Source organism: Cupressus sempervirens, chromosome 11 (assembly GCF_028749045.1).
Source record: "Cupressus sempervirens isolate cs-2001-9-10 chromosome 11, ASM2874904v1, whole genome shotgun sequence".
NCBI classification, from domain to species: Eukaryota; Viridiplantae; Streptophyta; class Pinopsida; order Cupressales; family Cupressaceae; genus Cupressus; species Cupressus sempervirens.
Genome location: NC_143128.1, coordinates 605,503,208 through 605,524,958, shown reverse-complemented (window position 1 = coordinate 605,524,958; position 21,751 = coordinate 605,503,208). Strand labels below are relative to the sequence as shown.

The window sequence follows — 21,751 nt, the reverse complement described above, 5'->3', positions numbered from 1 at the left end:
TATCACTTGCACTTGATCAGTAAAACTCTCCCTCTTTGACAACAATACCAAAGATGTATACCAAAAAAAATTCATCTTAAAACATGCAGATATAAGCTTTTATAGCTTCATCAATTCCTCCCTCTATAACCTTGCTTGTGACTTATTTGAAATTTCAGCTCTATGATTACTTTAAGTAGTTCCTAAAGTAAGATCCATTGCATCAATTTGTATTATATGAACATCAACTTGTTTGATGTAGGGCACTCCTTTTGTTACTTAAATAGCCTTTGATAGGGGTATCACCCCTAGTTTACCTCTTAGATACTTATGAGCATCCTTAGGTAATGGTTTTGTGAAGATATCAGCAATTTGTTCCTTTGAGTTAACATATTCCATCTTCGCCTCTTTATCTTGAACTAATTCTCTCACGTAATGATACTTGATTGCAATGTGCTTTGTCTTTGTATGCATTACTAAATTCTTTGATATATTGATAGCACTTGTATTATCACAATAAAGTATCACCGGATTTGTGATCTCTTCCTTCATTCCTTTGAGTAGATGTTTGATCCATACAATGTTTGTGCAGTTGATAGAAGCATCAACATATTCAGCTTCAGCAGTAGATTGTGAAGTACAACTCTTTTTCTTGCTAGTTCATGTAACTAGTCTCTTGCCTAAGAGAAATTCTTCTCCACTGATGCTCTTTCTGTCATCAATGTTTCCATCCCAATCAGCATTAGTGTAGGCTCTCAATTCAAACTTTTCATTCTTCTTTTAATACAGACCAAACTCTTATGTTCCTTTTAGATATCTCATTATTCTTTTCAGAACCATTAAATAATTCTCCCTTGGATTAGTAGAGAATCTTGCAACTATCCCTATAGATAATGCAATATTAGGTCTACAATGTACTACATATTTCAATTTTCCAATCACAGACTTGTATAATGTTTGATTCACCTTAGTTGAATCATCATTCTTTGACAATTTGTGTCCTATCACCATAGGTGTACTTACTGGTTTGGAATCTTCTAATCCAAAAGTCTTCAATATTTCTTTGACATACTTTGACTAAGTGATGTATATACCATACTTCATTTGATAGATTTGTAAATGCACAAAAAAATTGATCTCTCCAAATATTGACATTTCAAATTCTTGCCTCATCTGATTTGCAAAATCTTTACATAAAGCATCTTGACCTCCAAATATGATGTCATCAATGAGTATTTCAGATATCAAAATACCTTTCCCATTTTTTGTCTTTATGTGCAAATTATTTTTATCAACAGTCCTTTCAAATCCAATCTTCACTACATAAGTATGAAGTCTCTCATACCATCCTCTTGGTGCTTGTTTCAAACCATATAGTGCTTTGTGAAATCTACATACCATGTTCTTGCTATTCTCATCAACAAAACCTTCTAGTTGTTCTATGTAAACTTCCTCTTCTAATATGCCATTTAGAAATGCAGATTTAACATACATTTGATAAACTTTGAAACCTTTGTATGCAGCATAAGAAAGTAGAGTTCTTACTCCTTCCATTCTTGAAATAGGGGAAAATTTCTCTCCATAGTCAATTCCTTCTTCTTGTGCATATCCCTTAAAAACTAATCTTGCTTTTTTTCTTGTGACTTCACCATTCTCATCTAGCTTGTTTCTGAATACCCACTTGATGCCAATCACATTCTTGTCATCTGGTCTAGGAACTAGGCTCCAGGTTTTGTTCTTCTCTATCTATTCAATCTCTTCTTCCATGGCTTTGTACCAATCCAAATCTTCTAATGCATCTTTCACTATTTTGGCTGCTTTCATGCTCAGCAAACATGATTCACTTCTTAATCTATTTCTTGTCATTGGCCTAGCATCTTTATTTCAATGATTTGATCAATAGGATGATGTCTTTTGACATATTTTGACAATCTTGGCTCAACTCTTGTTTCTTCATTTTGTCTTCTAGATTTAGAATCACTAGGTACATCTCTATCAAGTATCACACCATCTCTTTCATGTGTACTAATCTCAGAATCAAAATGTGCATCTTCTTCATTCTATAACTCAACATCTAAATGCAACCCAATTCCTAAATGTAACTCGACATTCACAAGATGTGAATCGTCAGTCACTAATACTTGTTGTTGGTTTGTCACTTGATTTGTAGAATCTTCTTCAGCAAGCATTCCTTCATAAAAGTATACAAATGATTTTTATTCTTCTGATTCTTTCATAGATTCAACCTCATGTACCTCTATAAATTCATCAAAATTCACATTTGCAATTTCCACAATTTTTTTGGTGTTAGTATTCAAACACTTATAAGATTTACTTCTTGTGGAGTATCCAAGGAATGTACCTTCTTCACTTTTTACATTGAGTTTACCATTCCTAACATCTTTAAGAATGTAACATTTTCTTCCAAATACCTTAAAATATTTCACATTTGGTGGGTGTCCATACCATTGTTCAAAAGGTGTTAAATGAGTACCTTTCTTGACTTACACATGGTCCAAAGTATAGACAAAAATACTTATAGCTTCTCTCTAGTATTTTAGAGCAACGTTCTTCTCCATCATAAGTGATCTGGCACAGTCCATTATAGACTTGTTTCTCCTTTTAGCAATCCCATTTTGTGGAGGGGCCTTGGGGGCAGATGTCTATCTTTTGATTCCTTTGTCATTACAAAACATCTTAAATTCATTTGATGTGAATTCTCCTCCTCTATCTAATCTCAAGCATTTTAGATTCTTACCTATTTCCTTCCCAACTCTTGCCAAGTACCACTTAAATATTTGAAAAGCATCAAATTTCTATTTCAAAAATATGACTGTCATCATCTTAGAATAATCATCAGTAAATAGCATAATATACTTATCTCCTTTGTATCTTTGTACATCAATTGGTCCACATAATTTAGTATGAACATTCTCTAGTATTTCTTTAGAGGTATAAGCTTTACTCTTAAAGCTTGACTTTGTCATTTTTCCTAGCTAACATTGTTTGCACACAACATTATCAGGTTTCTTAAACTTAGGCTAATCTCTAACTTTCTTCATGTTATTGATGCTAACCAAGTTATCAAAGTTAACATGACATAATCTCTTGTGCCAAAGCCATACATCATCAAATTTTGCAATAGTTAGCATCCTCTATATCAAGATAGAATAGATTACTTCTAGTTTGATCACCTTTTCCAATCAGTTTTCCATCAATATCATATATCTTAGCAATCTTGTTTTCAAATTCAACTTTACATCCCAAATTGTTCAATCGTGACACACTCAACAAGTTATAATTTAGTCCTTCAACATATTAACCATTGTCATTGTTACTAAAATTTTGCACATGTGTAAAATTTTAAGCATATATGCAATAAAAGTACAAAAGTGCCATTCATTTCATTGAAAAAATAGAAATGTCCTTATATTTATTTATTTTCAAATATACATTGGTGTTTTCAAGAAATGAAATGAATTAACATGTTGAACGAAAAAAGATCTCACACAAGCCGTGAGTATAGCTCACTATACTACATTTCTTTCATAAGGAAATACATGAACAAATACATATGAATGAAAGAAATAAAGACTAGAGATAACCAGTCATTTCCTGTTGCTTTGATTGGTTATGCACTCTTTCCCTGGTGCAACAGAATCCAGCTCCAAGCTCCATGATCTTTAGTATCTACAAAAAACATAAAAAAAGTGATTGATGTTAGATCCCAAAGGATCTAAGCAATGACTGCCTATTTCTATAGCTAGACATGCTCTATCTCTCAATGCATTTCATCATGAAAGAATGCAAACAGAAAGAAAGAAATAAAAGTTATTGTGAATTTCATGAGACCATGCTCAAACCTCACAGAATAAGATGTTTCAGGAATACATCAAATGAATGATGATTGCTAATCACATATTGCAAACATGTTTACTATTGCAAAAAAGCATGAGAAATAATTAAGTGAAAATATTTCTTCAAGTTATATTTCATGCTACACTGAGAATTTCATTTGCAAGTGTAAAACATGCTACTAGTTAATATATTGACAAAATATGCTAATATAGGGGGGGAAATGGTTGTTATCCAAAAGGTATGGTCATAGCGTTTACTTTGAGGAAATTATCCCAACAAAATTTAGGGGAACAGAATGATTCTACTCTGGAAGAATGTAAGAAGAGTCTTGAATAGGCTACAGAGTATGATAAATCTATAGAGGCAACAATAGACATTAATCCTAGGGAGGAAACAGATGCAAAGAAGTTTGGAGATGTAGAAAATAAGGAGAACATGGAGAAAATTACTCATGAAGAAAAGAAAATAAGATAATGAAAATATGGAACTGTGAAGTATGTTGATTATTCTATGGGGAGAGATTTTGGGTATGTCCATTTTGAATAGCCTAAAGCATCTTAGAAAGCACGAGCAGTAGCTTTTGTGCCTTTTAATCAAGGGAGTCCCTTGAATTTTGCACAACATCATGATATACCACTGGTTGCATTGAAGAGTTTGCCCGATTTTACTGGTAAAAATCAGACTATAGCATATAAGCGCATAAGAGATGTTGCAATTTTATGCAATGTACATCATGTGACAAAGGAGGATGTGACTACTAAGCTATTGGTGACATCTTTGAAAGGAAAAGAACTTCAGTGGTTCAGAAGCCTAGTTGTTGGTTCTATAGGATCATGGGATGCTTTCAGTGACACTTTGACAAGACATTTTGAGGATAAGTCAAACTTTTTATTGCTTGTAGAGTAGCTCACAACTATAAAGAATGCACCATAAGATAAAATGATGGATTTTAATAACCAATTTCAAAGGACCTGGACTAGAATACCCAATATGGTAAGACCTTCAGCAGATCATGCTTTTCTTTATTATTTAAGAAACTTACATAGCGATATTTCAGTAATGATTCAATCTATGGGAGGTGTTTCGTTGCCTCAAGCTTATGAGATCGCTATTAGGGCTGAAAATAGTCTTATCCAGGCTAGTAAAATAGCCCCTAGGCCTCCAATGCCCATTTTTTCAAACATTCAGTCAAATATACCATTGGTAATTCTGCCATTTAACCCATTACCTACTACTCCCATCCAAGAAAATACCATAGCAGGCCCTTCAAATACCACAGGTCCTTCTCCAAAGCTACAAGAGATTAAGAATAGTTAGCTCAAAATTGAAAATATGATGCAAACCTTTAGTAACAAGCTGATTAATCTAAAAAAGCAACAATTTCAGCCTAGGCCATCTTACCAACAGCAAAATCTAGCTGTAAATCCACCTTACCAGTAGCAAAATCAAAGCCAACCTCAAGGAAATAGGTTTCCATTTCAAGGTAATGCAATGGGCTATAGGCAAAATATTAATCAAAGGCCTTTCCGTCCATACAATCCAGTTCCTCTCAATTTTGTGAATCCAGTTAGAGACATAGTGCCCATGAAAAACAATCTTGCAGTGGACTTTGAGTGGTGTTATCCCTATAATGAACCACACAATCAGGCTACATGCACAAATGGAGTTATAAATCACACATTAATGGTGTAAAATACAGTAGTGGGAAAGCAAAATGTCAGAAACAATGCACCTAAACAGCATCATGATGCACCGACTCCTAAGACCGCTTTCCTCAACTGGCAAAGAGATGAGTTTTGTGCAGTCAACAATGACTCACCAATATTAGCAAATACCCAATCTAAGAAAAGAGCTCTTGAAACAAAGCAAATAGCAAACAAGGGTAAAGCAACTGATACAGCTGAGCCATCATCAAGTGCTACAAACATGGTGGGAGACACTCACATCCCTATCACCAAGGAAACCATTCACAAGCCAACAGATCATGTTGTTGCTAAAATACATCAAGAATCACACTTTGTTGCGCCATTCAACATAGTGGAGAATATGAAGAAGATGAATGTGTCTATGTCAATGTGGGAGACTTTAGCTATTCCCAGTCAAACAGATATCCTGCAAAAGGCTCTATTGGATGAAGCAAATTCCAAAAAGGTGATGAATGAACCACAAAGACGGTGTTAACAAACACTGATGAAAAGAAGGATGATAGCAAGAAAATAGCCAAGGAATAAAATAAGGTAATAAAATCACCTCCTTTCTACCTTTCCTTGATCATTGGGGATAAATTAGTCCATAATTGTATGGTCGATAGTGGAGCTACAAGCTTTGTCATGCCAAAAAAGATAGCTGACCAGTTAGGACTAAAATATAGCCAATTGAAAGAGGTGTTATCCAACTTGATGGGACTTCTGTAGGTACTATAGGTGTGATTAAAGATGCAAGTGTTACCCTTCATGATTGTCCTAATTTTTCCATTCAGTAGGATATATATGTCATAGATTTACCCCCGTACTTTGCTATTTGCTTGTCTAGGGACTTCACTGCTAAGATTGGTGGCTATTTATCATCTGATTGGTCCCACATGCTCTTTTGGACTAGATATGGCACTAAATTAACCATTAAATTTGAGTTGCTTCCAAAAAACCACATAGAACCTTATGTACCCAGTGCTGTCAATGCAAATCTGCTTGCATTTGATAATGAGGAATGTCATAAAGTTGCTAAAAATTGAACCCAGCTAGATAACATCCCAGATATTCTTCTTGATAAATGGGCCTCTAATCAAACCTTTGAAAATTAGTTTTATCATGTGACAAGTGCTAACTTAGGGACCTATATCATCCATGAGCAAAATGAAGTCATTCTCAATCTGGTCAAACTAGCAAATCAGCAAGGAAAGCCTAAAGATCAACTATGGAGCATGTTTTTTGATGGTTCGAGAGGTAGAAAAGGTCCTGGTGGGGGTGTTATGTTGATTTCACCTGATACTGAGAAATATTATGCTACATTCAAATTCAATAAGGAAGAAGAATGGGGAGTTACGGCTATGTGTAAATTTTAGAGACTTGAATCGAGTCTTGCTGAAAGATAGGCACCCACTTCCATCCATGGAATAGATTTTGCAAAGTGTATCAGGAGTTGAAAGGTTTTCTTTGTTGGATGGTTATTCGGGTTATAACCAAATCTTGGTCAAAGATGAGGACCAATATAAAATAGCTTTTACAACAAAATGGGGAACAATGGCGTACAAAAGAATGCCTTTCAAATTGTCCAATGCTGGAGCTACATTTCAAAGAGCCATGGAGATGGCTTTCAGTAATTTAATGTACAAGTTCATTTTGGTTTATTTGGATGATGTCATAGTTTACTCACAAAAAATAGTAGATCATATTGATCACTTAAGGAAAAATTTTGAGCGCTATAGAGAGTTTAGCATCTCATTAAACCCCAAAAAGAGTATATTTTTTGTGCATGAGCAAAAATTACTCAAATACATTGTATGTAAGGCAGGCATCACGGTGGACCCTAATTGAGTTGTAGCAATTCTAGAGCTGCCTTTACCAGAGTACAAGAAAATCCTTCAAAGCTTCATTGGCCGCATCAATTTTGTGTGACAATTTTTGCCTAATATTGCAGCACTTCTCAAGCCTTTAATAGCTATGCTTAAAAAGAATGCAGTTTTCACATGGAAAAAGGAGGCTAAAGATAATTTTCAAGCCATCAAAAATGCATTAGCATCAGCACCTATCCTAATCAATGTTGATTTCAGTAAGGATTTCATTCTTTATAAGTATGGGGGCTATGATGTGATTTCAACCATGTTCGTACAACAAAATGCAGAATGATTGGAACAGCTAATCGCATTTTTCAGCCAAGCACTAGAAGAGTATGAGTAAAGGTACATCTTTGTAGAAAAACACATCCTTGCTATTGTGAAAAGCCTTAAGAAATTTAGGCACCCTTTGACACATAACAAAGTTATTTTGTGTGTTACGCACCTAAGTGTCAAGGAGTTCCTCTTAAGTAAAGACTTGAATGAAAAGAGAGCTGGTTGGATCACACGTGTCATGGAGTATGCTATAGATATTCAGATAACTAAGCTGGTTAGAGGGAAAGTATTATGTGAACAAATTGCAGATAAGGATATTACAGAGCTTGAAAAACAAGCAAATATAGTTTTGTTGATTCGAGCTGGTGGAATTGATAATCAACTAGCAAGTTGGTTGAAGGATATGATGCATTTTTTGAAAACCAGTCAATGTCTAGCTACCTTAGAAAAAGAAAAGTTAAGATTCTATCGCTTGCAATCAATCCCTTTTGTGCTAATTAATGACATTCTGTACCGAAAAGATTTCAATGGAGTCCTTCTCATGTGTGTAGATTGAGATCAGATTGCTCAAATATTGCATGAATTCCATGATGGACATTCAGGAGGACATTTTTCTCCTAAAACTACAGCCTATAAAATTCTAAGAGTAGGCTATTACTGGCTTGATTTGTTTAAAAATTGTCATGCACATGTTAGAAAATGCACTAAATGCACTATGTTTGCAAGGGGCATTGATTTTATAGGACCCATTAGCCCTCCAACTAGTACAGGTCACCAGTGGATTATCATAGCCACTGAATATTTCATGCATTGGACTGAGGCAGAAGTGTTAAAAGACACAAATGAAACAGTAGTCCTAAGTTTTTATGATGATATTGTGAACAGGTTTTGAGTACCTGATTCCATTATTTTTGATAATGTGCTTTCTTTCATTGGGATGAAAGTAACTGATTAGGCCTTTACTCATGGGATTTATCTTAACGCCAACTCTAATTATTACCCACAAGCTAATGGATTAGCAGAGTCTTCAAATAAGAACCTTATAAGGATTATTAAGCACAACTTGCAAGAGAATAAGAGAGATTGGCATTCAAAGCTGAAAGCTACCTTATGGGTTGACAGGATTACTCCAAAGCAAGTTATCAAAAACTCCCCATATAGGCTTGTTTATGGGAAAGAAGCCAGATTATCCATTGAAACAGAATTACCCGCACTTGACCTTGCTACATAGCTAGTTTTGTTTAAGGAAGGTGACCCTATTTTAGTGCGGTGTGCTCAGCTGATGGAGTTGGAGGAAACAAGGGAAAAGGCCATGGAAACCATGGAGTAAAAACAAATGTAGATAGAGAAGAGCTTTGATAAAAGAGCTCAAGCTCGAGAATTCCATGTTGGTGACTTAGTATTGAAATGGGATGTTTTGAAGAGCAGGCCAGGCCAGCACAATAAATTTGATCACATGTGGGTTGGGCCATTTCAAATTGCTGAGTGCAAACAGCATAATGCTTACTAGCTTGCGACCATGGAAGGAGATGTACTACCAATCCTTGTGAATAGGATCCACCACAAACCTTGTTTTGAGGTATGAGTTTCAGTCCTACCTTGTACATACTAGGATAATTTCCCTTGTTTTCAATAAATGCTTCTGCTTTTAGTTTTGTTTTGTTTTCTGTTCTATTTTGGTTTGGTAGTCTAGGTTAGTTAAGTTGCTAGTTTATGTTATTTTACAGTCATATCTTCTCATTTCATTCGTGCATGCATAGATATGTGTGCTTAAATGCATGCACATATCCAACATACACACACATACATATCATTGACACTAAATATGTCTGGCTATCAGCCATACATATTTGCATATACATGCATATGCTACATATATACATTCACGTAAGTACATACATCTCCACATACACCAACCAAATGGTCGACTGTGACAATCCAACTCCTAAAGTTCATGCTTGAGTTCTGACCTTGCATACCCGTCAATTTAATAAGAGTTTACATCCTATTAAACTCACAAGAATACATTAAAAATTGAACCAACAACTTTAGAAGTCTCTTTGTGTCAGGTCTAGGTGCTAGGAATACATAATCAAACTCTGTGCCCAATAAATAAGAAACTGGTCAAATGTCAAGCAGGTAGACTTACAATAGAAGTTTCCAAAAAATGTTACTAAAATTTTGCACATGTGTAAAATTTTAAGCATATATGCAATAAAATTATAGAAGTGCCATTCATTTCATTCAAACAATAGAAATTTCCTTGTATTTATTTATTTTCAAATATACATTGGTGTTTTCAAGAAATGAAATGAATTAATATGTTGAACGAAAAAAGATCTCACATAGGTTGTGAGTATAGCTCACTATACTAAATTTCTTTCATAAGGAAATACATGAACATATACATATGAATGAAAGAAATAAAGAGTAGAGATAGCCAGTCATTGCCTGTTGTTTTGACTGGTTATGCACTCTTTCCTTGGCGCAACAAAATCTAGCTCCAAGCTCTATGATTTTTAGTATCTGCAAAAAACATAAAAAAGCAACTGATGTTAGATCCCAAAGGATCTAAGAAATGACCACCTATTTCTATAGCTATACATGCTCTATCTATCGATGTATTTCATCATGAAAGAATACAAATAGAAAGAAAGAAATAAAAGTTATTGTGAGTGTCACGAGCCTGTCCTCGAACCTCATAGAATAACATGTTTTAGGAATACAATAAATGAATGATGATTGCTAATCACAGATTGCAAACATGTGTACTATTGCAAGAAAGCATGAGAAATAATTAAGTGAAAATACTTCTTCAAGTCATATTTCATGCTACACTGAGAATTTCCTTTGCGAATGTAAAACATGCTACTAGTCAATATATCGATAAAATATGCTAATAGAAGGAAAAAATGGTTGTTATCCAAAGGTATGGTCATAGCATTTACTTTGAGGAAATTATCCCAGCAAAATTCGGGGAATAGAATGATTCTACTTTGGAAAAATGTAAGAAGAATCTTGAGCAGTCTATAGAGGATGATAAATCTGCAGAGGCAACAATAGACATTAATCCTAGGGAGTAAATAGATACAAAGAAGTCTAGAGATGCAGAAAATAAGGAGAACATGGAGAAAATTACTTGTGAAGAAAAGAAAATCAGTTAATGAAAATATGGAACTGTGAAGTATGTTGATTATTCTATGGGGAAAGATTCTGGGTATGTCTGTTTTGAATAGCCTGAAGCATCTTAGAAAGCATGAGCAGTAGTTGTACCTACTGAAGAAGGTGGCTTGATTTTGAAGAACTTGGTTGCTATGTTAGAAGCAGCTGATGGTGATGCTAAAAGGGACTATTGGGCTAAACATCATGGTACAAGGAATGAGACATCCAAGTTCATGAGAAACTAAGGAAGTAAAAAAACAAGAATACTTCTACAAGATATAACCATGTTTTTCTTCCTTTAAGCTCAGAAAGTTCTTTGCAGTAAAAGAAAGAATAGTAGCAAGGAAAATCAAAGAAGATGTTATCATATTTTCCAGCACATATAAACCATGTAAGAAAGAAACAATATGATTACATTCAACGACAAGGTTACAGATTCATTTACAAAATTGAAGGGTGTAAAAATGCGATAGCAAATAAGCAATGCAATGCTCAAATTAGCCAATGATTGCTGAGAAACAAGGAAGCATGTTGGTTCTTCAAAGAAAAGTCTTATACATATATATACGACTGCAAGAACACATTTAGTATGGACAACTGATGTTGAAGGGGAAGATTAAGCATTCTAAGTATTAAAATATGAAATATTCTTACCCTTCAAGAACTCCCTGGCCTCAAGAAAAACTTGGAAAGTACTTTCTCAACATATATTCCAAATTATATAGAGCGATGTAAAGAAAAGCTTTTGGATAACTTCGTAAGAACAGTTCTACCAAGAAGATGGAAAGGGGGTCCTAGTTTTGTTTGATACAAGTCTGCACAGAAAATAGAAATGCCCAAGCATCCGGAAGAAAGTCTATTGCAGATGAAACTATTTTCTGTTTACTGTTTCTATTCCTTATACTTTCAAATTTCCTATCTGGGTTACTGGAAAATGCATCTAGAAAAGAAAATAAGAACAAAAAACTCTAGTTTTAAAGAAAAAAAAAGCCCAGAATAGTGTTTCTAAAGCAATGATTCATACAGCAGGAGGAAATCGTGCTTCCAGCATGGAATTGTAGAAAAAAATATTGATGCACACTTTAAAAACATGCTTTGCAAAAGGTACCTATGAGTATATGATCGAGCATAGCGTCATTAACTTGAAATATGCCCAAAAATCGTGCTTCTAGCACTAGCAAAAGAATGGCAATACAAGTATATTAGTATATCTTGCGCATTTGACATGGCATGTATGCTTAGCAAACACCAAACAACAAGATCTCATAACAGAAATACATGCCATTTTTCCAAAATGATTGGAAACAACAAAAGATGGAAAACATTACCTCCAGCAGGTAGACCATAAAAGATCATGGTGACTCCAAAGGACAACGGCAAAAAGGAAAATCATGCTTCCAGCACTAAGTCATATCGTAGTCAACAACATGATTGCAACTTAACAATTTGAATGCTCTCTCAGGCATTATCATGGTGAAATGGAAAATTTTCCTTCAACAAACCCTAGCCAACCCCCTAACTTGCATCTCTCCAAGCATTTGCAATTTGCAAATGATTTTAGGTTTGCAAGATAAAACTATTCATAAAGCAAACCCCATGTCAGATTTCATAAAGTTTTGAAATCTGACATTTTGATGGGATTTTTATTATATTTCACAAATTTTTTGCTATGTCTAAAGCCCTAGGGGGGGAGTTTAGATAGAAGTTTAAGTGAGTAATGGCTTTCTTATTTTGTTATTGTGTTATGTTATAAAAATAAACTATTCAATGGTGTTTATAAATCATTGAATATGTTTTTGTTTTTTATGCATCTAAAAGACTAAAGCGATGTATATTATGTTATTTAATGGAGATATTTGGAGTCATAAGTCAGTTTCAAACCAGTTGCAGGGAATATAGGAGACCACAGGTCAAATTTGACCTTGTTTTATCAGTTGGAGAGCCTTTATTGATTGATGGAGATTTTTTAGGGCCATTTTGAATGAGTCATGGGGTTCATTATGAAGTAGTGGCTCTTTCTCAGGCATAGGACTTAATTTCATGTGTTTTTAAGTCCTCTTTTTTGTGTTATCATTACACATACAACCCAAGGAGTTGGGAATTTTTTATACTTAATGAGTTTGGTAACTCATTGGAGGGGGTTCTGATTTTATGATAAAGTTTTGAGACATCTTTTTTGAGTCTAAAGCTTTGTTACAAGGTCTGTAATTCAACATTTTGAAGAAATAATACCAGTGATAGCAGTGTGATTATGCTTTATGGAGTAAATTGTTAAGCCCTTTTCCTTTCTACAAATTCTGTGTGTGTCTTTGAATGATTTTGATAAGTTAACTTGTGAATGTCTTCATTATTCCTTGTTTTCTGTCTCATTCCAGCACCTTTTTGTAGAAAAGTAAGTCTGCTTGCAGGTTATGATATGTGTTTATAGGTGAAATTACTCAAAGTGAGGTAGTAATTTATCCTCTTTTTGTAGTTTCAGTATTAAAACTTTATCATAAATCACTTGTGCAAACCTTTACAGGAAGACATGCTTTATCTGTATTTCATAGAGCTATATAATCCTCTCTGGTATGTGTGTGTTACATCTTCATATTAAATTTTGGTGTATCACCTCCTTAGTTTAAACTTTAGGTTTTAGGTTTTTTTTCAGTCATTTCTTACCTTTTTCCTGCAAGTTTTCATTGAGTTGTACATATTACCACTAAAGAATCCAATAGGAGCCGGCCTAGAATTCGGAGGTTTCATTTTATTATCCAGTCTCACATAGTGAAATGACTCCCATGTTAAGTAAGGGTTACTAAACATTACCAGTTCAGTAGGGTACAAATCCTAAAACTTAATAGTTCTAGCATGCCGAGTGGGACACAAGCACATTGTTCAACTATGCTGATATAGTTGAAGGTCATTTTTCAACCAGCCAGCAGAGGGTGATGAATTTATGAGAAAGATTCAAACATGAAGTTCCACTTCTTTTGAATATCTACAGTTGGAAACTCTAAAAATACGTGGAAGGAGTATTGCTAGAACAAAACCAGCATAAAGGAGGCAACTTTTAGCCCCTAGTATTCATGTATATAGCATAACACATCAAAGAAAAGTCAAACATTCAGCAAGTCCATCAATAAGAGCTAATTCTTTTGACATATTTGTTGATTCAACTGAAAATTTGGCAAGTACTAGTTTTATACCAACAAGTACAGTCAATACAAGTTTACAGCAACAACCAGTTCAATAGCCTATATAGCAAACTCCACAAATGGAAAGGGCATATGCTTTTGTGCCTTTTAATCAAGGGAGTCCCTTGAATTTTGCACAACATCATGATATACCACTAGCTGCATTAAAGATTTTGCCCAATTTTATTGGCAAAAATCAAACTACAGCATATGAGCACATAAGAGATGTTGCAACTTTATCCAACGTACATCATGTGACAGAGGAGGATGTGGCTACTAAGCTATAATTGGTAGCATCTTTGAAAGGAAAAGAACTTCAGTGGTTTAGAAGCCTAGCTATTGGTTCTATAGGATCATGGGATGCTTTGGGTGACGCTTTGACAAGACATTTTGAGGATAAGTCAAACTTTTTGTCACTTGTAGAGCAGCTCACAACTATAAAGCATGCACCACAAGAGCAAATGATGGATTTTAATAATTGATTTCAAAGGACCTGGACTAGAATACCCAATACAGTAAGACCTTTAGTAGATCATACTTTTCTTTATTATTTAAGAAGCTTAAATAGTGATATTTTAGTAATGATTCAATCTATGGGAGGTGTTTCACTACCCCAAGCTTATGAGATCACTATTAGGGCTGAAAATAGTCTTATCCAAGCTAGTAAAATAGCCCCTAGGCCTCCAATGCCCATTTTTTTGGATATTCAGTCAAATATACCATTGGTAATTTTGCCATTTAACCCATTATCTGCTACTCCCAGCTAAGAAAATTCCATAACAGGCCCTTCAAATACCACAGGTCCTTCTCTAGAGCTACAGGAGATTAAGAACAGTTAGCTCAAAATTGAAAATATGATGCAAACCTTTAGTAATGAGCTGGTTAATCTAAAAAAGCAACAATTTCAGCCTAGGCCGTCTTACCAACAACAGAATCCAGTTGTAAATCCACCTTACTAGCTGTAAAATCAAAGCCAACCTCAAGGAAATACGCCTTCATTTCAAGGTAATGTAATAGGCTACAGGAAAAATATTAATCAAAGGCCTTTCCATCCATACAATCTAGTTCCTCTCAATTCTGTGAATCCAGTTAGAGACATAGTGCCCATGTAGAACAATCTTGCAGGAGACTTTGACTGGTGTTATCCCTTTAATGAACCACACAATCAGGCTATGTGCACAAATGGAGTTATAAATCACACATTAATAGTGCAAAATATAGTACCAAGATAGCAAATTGTCACAACGATGCACCTGAACAGCAACATGACGCACCGACTCCTGAGACTGCTTTCCTCAACTGGCAAAGAGATGAGTTTTGTGTAGTCAACAATGACTCACCAATATCAATAAATACCCAAGCTAAGAAAAGAGCTCTTGAAACAAACCAAAAAAAAAACAAGGGTAAATCAATTGATATAGCTAAGCTATCATCAAGTGCTACAAACATGGTGGGAGACACTCATGTCCCTATCACCAAGGAAACCATTCACAAGCCAACAGAACATGTTGCTGCTAAAATACATCAGAAATCACACTTTGCTCCACCATTCAACATAGTGAATAATATGAAGAAGATGAACATGTCTTTGTCAATGTGGGAGACTTTAGCTATTCTTGGTCAAACAAATATCCTGCAAAAGCCTCTATTTAATGAAGCAAATTTTGCAAAGGTGATGAATGAACCAGCAAAGATGGTGTTAACCAACGTTGATGAAAATAAGGATGACAAGAAGAAAATTGCCAAGGAATAAAATAAGGTAATAAAACTACCTCCTTTCTACCTTTCCTTGATCATTGGTGATAAATTAGTCCATAATTGTATGGTCGATAGTGGAGCTACAAGCTCTGTCATGCCAAAAAAGATAGCTGACCAGTTAGGACTAAAATAGCAACCAATTGAAAGAGGTGTTGTCCAACTTGATGGGATGTCTATAGGTACTATAGGTGTGATTAAAGATGCAAGTGTTACCCTTCATGCTTGTCCTAATTTTTCTATTCAGCAAGATATACATGTCATAGATTTACCCCTTTACTTTGTTATCTTCTTGTCTAGGGACTTCACTGCTAAGATTGGTGGCTATTTATCATCTGATTGATCTCACATGCTCTTTATGACTAGATATGGCACTAAAGTAACCATTAAATCTTAGTTCCTTGCAAAAAAACCACATAGAACCTTATGTACCTAGTGTTGTTAATGCAAATCTGCTTGCATTTGATGAGGAGGAATGTCATACAGCTACTAAAAATTGAACCCAAATAGATAACATCCCAGATATTCTTCTTAATGAATGGGCCTCTAATCAAACCTTTGAAAATTAGTTTTATCATGTGACAAGTGCTGACTTAAGGACCTATATTATCCATGAGCAAAACGAAGTCATTCTCAATCTGGTCAAACCAGCAAATCAGCTAGGAAAGTCCAAAGATCAACTATGGAGCATGTTTTTTGATGGTTCAAGAGGTAGACAAGGTGTTGGTGGGGGTGTTATGTTGATTTCACCTGATAATGAGAAATATTATGTTGCATTCAGATTCAGTTTTTCTTGTACTAATAATATAGAAAAGTATGAAGGATTAATCCAAGGTTTAGAATGGGCAAGAAAATGCGGCATCAAGTGATTAAAAGTGTATGGTGATAGTGAATTAGTAGTAAATCAAATCAGATGTCTGAATGTTGTAAAGAATGATATTTTGAAATCTTATAGACATTGTGTTTGGGATTTACTTGAACATTTTGATGCATTTAACATACTGGTTGTTCCTAGAAACAAAAATTAGCATCCTGATAGGCTAGCAGTTGTAGGAGCCTAGCATGATATTGTTAATAGTGTGTTTGCACATACTGATCAGAAACATATCAAGATCATTACCAAGTCTTCAATTCTTGATAATGACACTAATTGGCAAGTTTTTGACAGTGATGAACAAATTTTACAATTTTTGCTGGAAGAAGATGTTTTTGCTAATTCTAATCAATAGAGGTATAAGGATCAATATGGTGATCAGGTGATCTAGTTAAAAAACAACAAGTTTCCATAGGGTTTAGTAACACTGGAGAGCATTTTTAATTGAGATGATCAGCTCAAATCCAAAAAGGCTAACATGCTAGTTAAAGAAAACCAGTATGCAGACCTAGAAATTGCACCAAGTAAATGTTTGAAATTTGGCAAAGTCAACTCAACTGAAGAAAAAGAAGATTTTCTTCATTTGTTCCAAGAATTCAGCGATGTGTTCCTTTGGTAGTATAGTGATTTAAAGGGATTTAACTCAAGATTGGTACAACACATAATAGAGCTGGAACCATTAGCAAAACCAGTGCATCAAAGGCAAAGGCCTATCAATCCAAAGCTGGAACCATTGATGCAAAAGGAGATTTTTAGGTTAATCAAAAGCAAAATTATTTTCCCTACCAAACTCACAAGCTGGGTTGCAAATTTGGTCCTAGTAAGGAAGAAGAATGGGGAGTTATGACTGTGTGTAGATTTTAGAGACTTGAATCAAGTCTCGCTAAAAGATAGCCACCCGCTTCCATCCATGGAATAGATTTTACAAAGTGTATAAGGAGCTGAAAGGTTTTCTTTGTTGGATGGTTATCCGAGTTATAACCAAATCTTGGTCAAAGAAGAGGACCAATATAAAATAGCTTTTGCAACAAAATAGAGAACAATGGCGTACAAAAGAATGCCATTTGGATTGTCCAACACTGGAGCTAGATTTCAAAAAGCCATGGAGATGGCTTTCAGTAATTTAATGTACAAGTTCATTTTGGTTTATTTGGATGATGTCACAGTTTACTCACAGAAAATAGCAGATCATATTGATCACTTACGGCAAATTTTTTAGCACTATAGAGAGTTTGGCATCTCATTAAACCCCAAAAAGAGTATATTTTATGTGCATGAGGGGAAATTACTCGGATACATTGTATCTAAGGCAGGCATCATGGTGGACCCTGAACGAGTTGCAGCAATTCTAGAGCTGTCTTTACCACAATACAAGAAAGGCCTTCAAAGTTTCATTGGCCGCATCAATTTTGTGCAAAGATTTCTGCCTGATATTGCAGCACTTCTCAAGCCTTTAACAACTATGCTTAAAAAGAATATAGTTTTCACATGGACAAAGGAGGCTAAAGATAATTTTCAAGCCATCAAAAATGCATTAGCATCAGTACCTATCATAATCAATCCTAATTTTAGTAAGGATTTCATTCTTTATGCCTATGGAGGCTATGACGTGATTTCATCCATGTTGGTACAGCAAAATGTAGAAGGATTCAAATAGCCAATCACATTTTTTAGAAAAGGACTAGAAGAGTATGAGCAAAGGTACAGCTTTGTAGAAAAATAGGTCCTTACTATTGTGAAAAGCCTTAAGAAATTCAGGCACTTGTTGACACATAACAAGGTTATTTTGCATGTCACGCACCCAAATGTCAAGGAGTTCCTCTTAAGTAAAGACCTGAATGAAAAGAGAGTTGGTTGGATCACATGTGTCATGGAGTATGACATAGATATTTAGATAACTAAGCTAGTTAGAGGGAAAGGATTATGTGAACAAATAGTAGATAAGGATATTACAGAGCTTGAAAAATAAGCAAATACAATTTTGTTGATTGGAGCTACTAGAACTGATAATCAACCAGCAAGCTGGTTAAAGGATATGATGCATTTTTTGAAAACTAGTCAATGTATAGCTACCTTAGATAGAGCCAAGCGAACATACTGTCGCTTGCAATCAATCCCTTTTGTGCTAATTAATGACATTCTATATCGAAAAGATTTCAATGGAGTCCTTCTGAGCTATGTAGATTCAAATTAAATTGCTCATATATTGCATGAATTTCATGATGGACATTCAAGAGGACATTTTTCTCCTAAAACTACAGCCTATAAAATTCTAAGAGCAAGCTATTACTGGCCTTATTTGTTTAAAAACTATCATGCACATGTTAGAAAATGCGCTAAATATGCTATGTTTGCAAGAAAAGAAAGGCTACCAGCTTTGCCCTTGTAGCCAATTAAAATAGAACATCCCTTTTAGAAGTGGGGCATTGATTTTATAGGACCCATTAGCCCTCCATCCAGTGCAAGTCACAAGTGGATTATCATAGCCACTGATGATTTCATGCACTGGACTGAGGCAATAGCATTAAAAGATGCAAATGAAACAATAATCCTAAGTTTTTATGATGATTTTGCAAACAGGTTTGGCATACCTAATTCCATTATTTCTAATAATGCACTTTCTTTCATTGGGATGAAAGTAACTGATTGGGCCTTTACTCATGGGATTTATCTTAGCACCATATCTAATTATTACCCACAGGGTAATGGATTAGCAAAGTCTTCAAACAAGAACCTTATAAGGGTTATTAAGTGCAACTTGCAAGAGAATAAGAGAGATTGGCATTCAAAGCTGAAAGCCACCTTATGGGTTGACAGGATTACTCCAAAGCAAGTTATCAGAAATTCCCCATATAGGCTTGTTTATGGGATAGAAGCCAGATTATCCATTGAAACAAAATTACCCACAGTTGACCATGCTACACAGCTAGTTTTGTTTGAGGAAGGTGAACCTATTTTAGTGCGATGTTCTCAGCTGATGGAGTTGGCGAAAACAAGGAAAAGGGCCATGGAAACCATGGAGTATCAACAAATGCAGATAAAGAAGAGCTTTGATAAAAGAGCTCAAGCTCAAGAATTCCATGTTGGTGACTTGGTATTGAAATGGGATGTTTTGAAGAGCAGGCTAGGCCAGCACAATAAATTTGATCAGATGTGGGTTGGGTCGTTTAAAATTAATGAGTGTAAATAGCATAATGTTTACCAACATGCTACCATGGAAGGAGATGTACTACTGATCCCTATGAATGGGATCCACATCAAACCTTGTTTTGAGGTATGAGTTTTAGTCCTAGCTTGTACATACTACGATAGTTTCCCTTGTTTTTGATAAATGCTTCTAGTTTTTGTTTTGTTTTTTTTTCTGTTCTATTTTGGTTTGGTAGTCTAGGTTAGTTAATTTTTTGGTTTACATTATTTTGCAGTCATATCTGCTCATTTCATTCACGTATGCATAGATATGTGTGCTTAAATGCATGCACATATCCAACATGTGCACACATACATATCACTAACACTAAATATGTCTAGCTGTTAGCCATACATATCTACATATCCATGCATACACTACATACATACATTCATGTAAGTCCATACATCTACACATATGCCAACCAAACAGTCGACTATGACAGTTCAACTCCTAAAGTTGATGCTTGAGTTTTGACCATGCATACCCGTCAGCTTAATAAGAGTTTACATCCTATTAAACTTAGGAGCATACATTCAAAACTAAACGAACAACTTTAGAATTCACTTTGTGTTAGGTCTAGGTGCTAGGAATGCATAATCAGACTCTATGCCCAATAAATAAGAAACTGGTCAAATATCAAGTAGGCATACATACAACAAAAGTTGCCAAAAAATGTTACTAAAATTTTGCACATGTGTAAAATTTTAAGCATATATGCAATAAAAGTACAGAAGTGCCATTCATTTCATTCAAACAATAGAAATGTCCTTTTATTTATTTATTTTCAAATATACATTCGTGTTTTCAAGAAATGAAAAGAATTAATATGTTGAACGAAAAAAGATCTCACACAAGCCGTGAGTATAGCTCACTATACTACATTTCTTTCATAAGGAAATACATGAACAGATACATATGAATGAAAGAAATAAAGAGTAGAGATAACCAGCTATTGCATGTTTCTTTGACTAGTTATGCACTCTTTCCCTGGCACAACAGAATCCAACTCCGAGCTCCATGATCTTCAGTATCTGCAAAAAACATTAAAAAGCGATTAATGTTAGATCCCAAAGGATCTAAGCAATGACTGCCTATTTCTACAACTATACATGCTCTATCTTTCGATGCATTTCATCATGAAAGAATGCAAATAGAAAGAAAGAAATAAAAGTTATAGTGAGTGTCACAAGCCTGTGCTTGAACCTCACAGAATAAGATGTTTCAAGAATATAGCAAATGAATGATGATTGCTAATCATAGATTGCAAACATGTGTACTATCGCAAGAAAGCATGAGAAATAATTAAGTGAAAATATTTCTTCAAGCTATATTTCATGCTACACTGAGAATTTCATTTCCAAATGTAAAACATGCTACTAGTGAATATATCGACAAAATAAGCTAATACAAGGAAAAAATGGTTGTTATCCAAAAGGTATGATGATAGAATTTAGTTTGAGGAAATTATCCTAGAAAAATTCAGGGGAACAGAATGATTCTACTCTGGAAAAATGTAAGAAGAGTCCTGAGCAGGCTACAAACGATGATAAATCTGCAGAGGCAACAATAGACATTAATCCTAGGGAGGAAACAGATGCAAAGAAGTCTAGAGATGCAGAAAATAAGGAGAACATGGAGAAAATTACTCATGAAGAAAAGAAAATCAATTAATGAAAATATGGGACTATGAAGTATGTTGATTATTCTATGGGGAAAGATTCTGGGTATGTCTATTTTGAATAGCCTAAAGCATCTTAGAAAGCATGAGTAGTAGTTGTACCTACTGAAGAAGGTGGCTTGATTGTGAAGAACTTTGTTGCTATATTAGAAGCAGTTGATGGTGATTCTAAAAGGGACTATTGGGCTAAACTTTGTGGTACAAGGAATGAGACATCCAAGTTCATGAGCAACTAAGGAAGTAAAAAAAA

General features: G+C 34.8%; 1 protein-coding gene across 1 annotated transcript; it reads left to right on the top strand.

Annotated features, from left to right (window-relative positions):
- Window positions 1-17,675: 17,675 nt before the first annotated feature.
- Window positions 17,676-21,494, top strand: LOC149531142 (uncharacterized). Its single transcript, XM_089808294.1, has 4 exons — window positions 17,676-17,751; window positions 17,947-18,256; window positions 19,214-19,815; window positions 21,307-21,494. Exons 1-4 carry the CDS (start codon window positions 17,676-17,678, stop codon window positions 21,492-21,494), a joined length of 1,176 nt encoding a protein of 391 aa, XP_089664420.1.
- The last annotated feature ends 257 nt before the right edge of the window (window positions 21,495-21,751 follow it).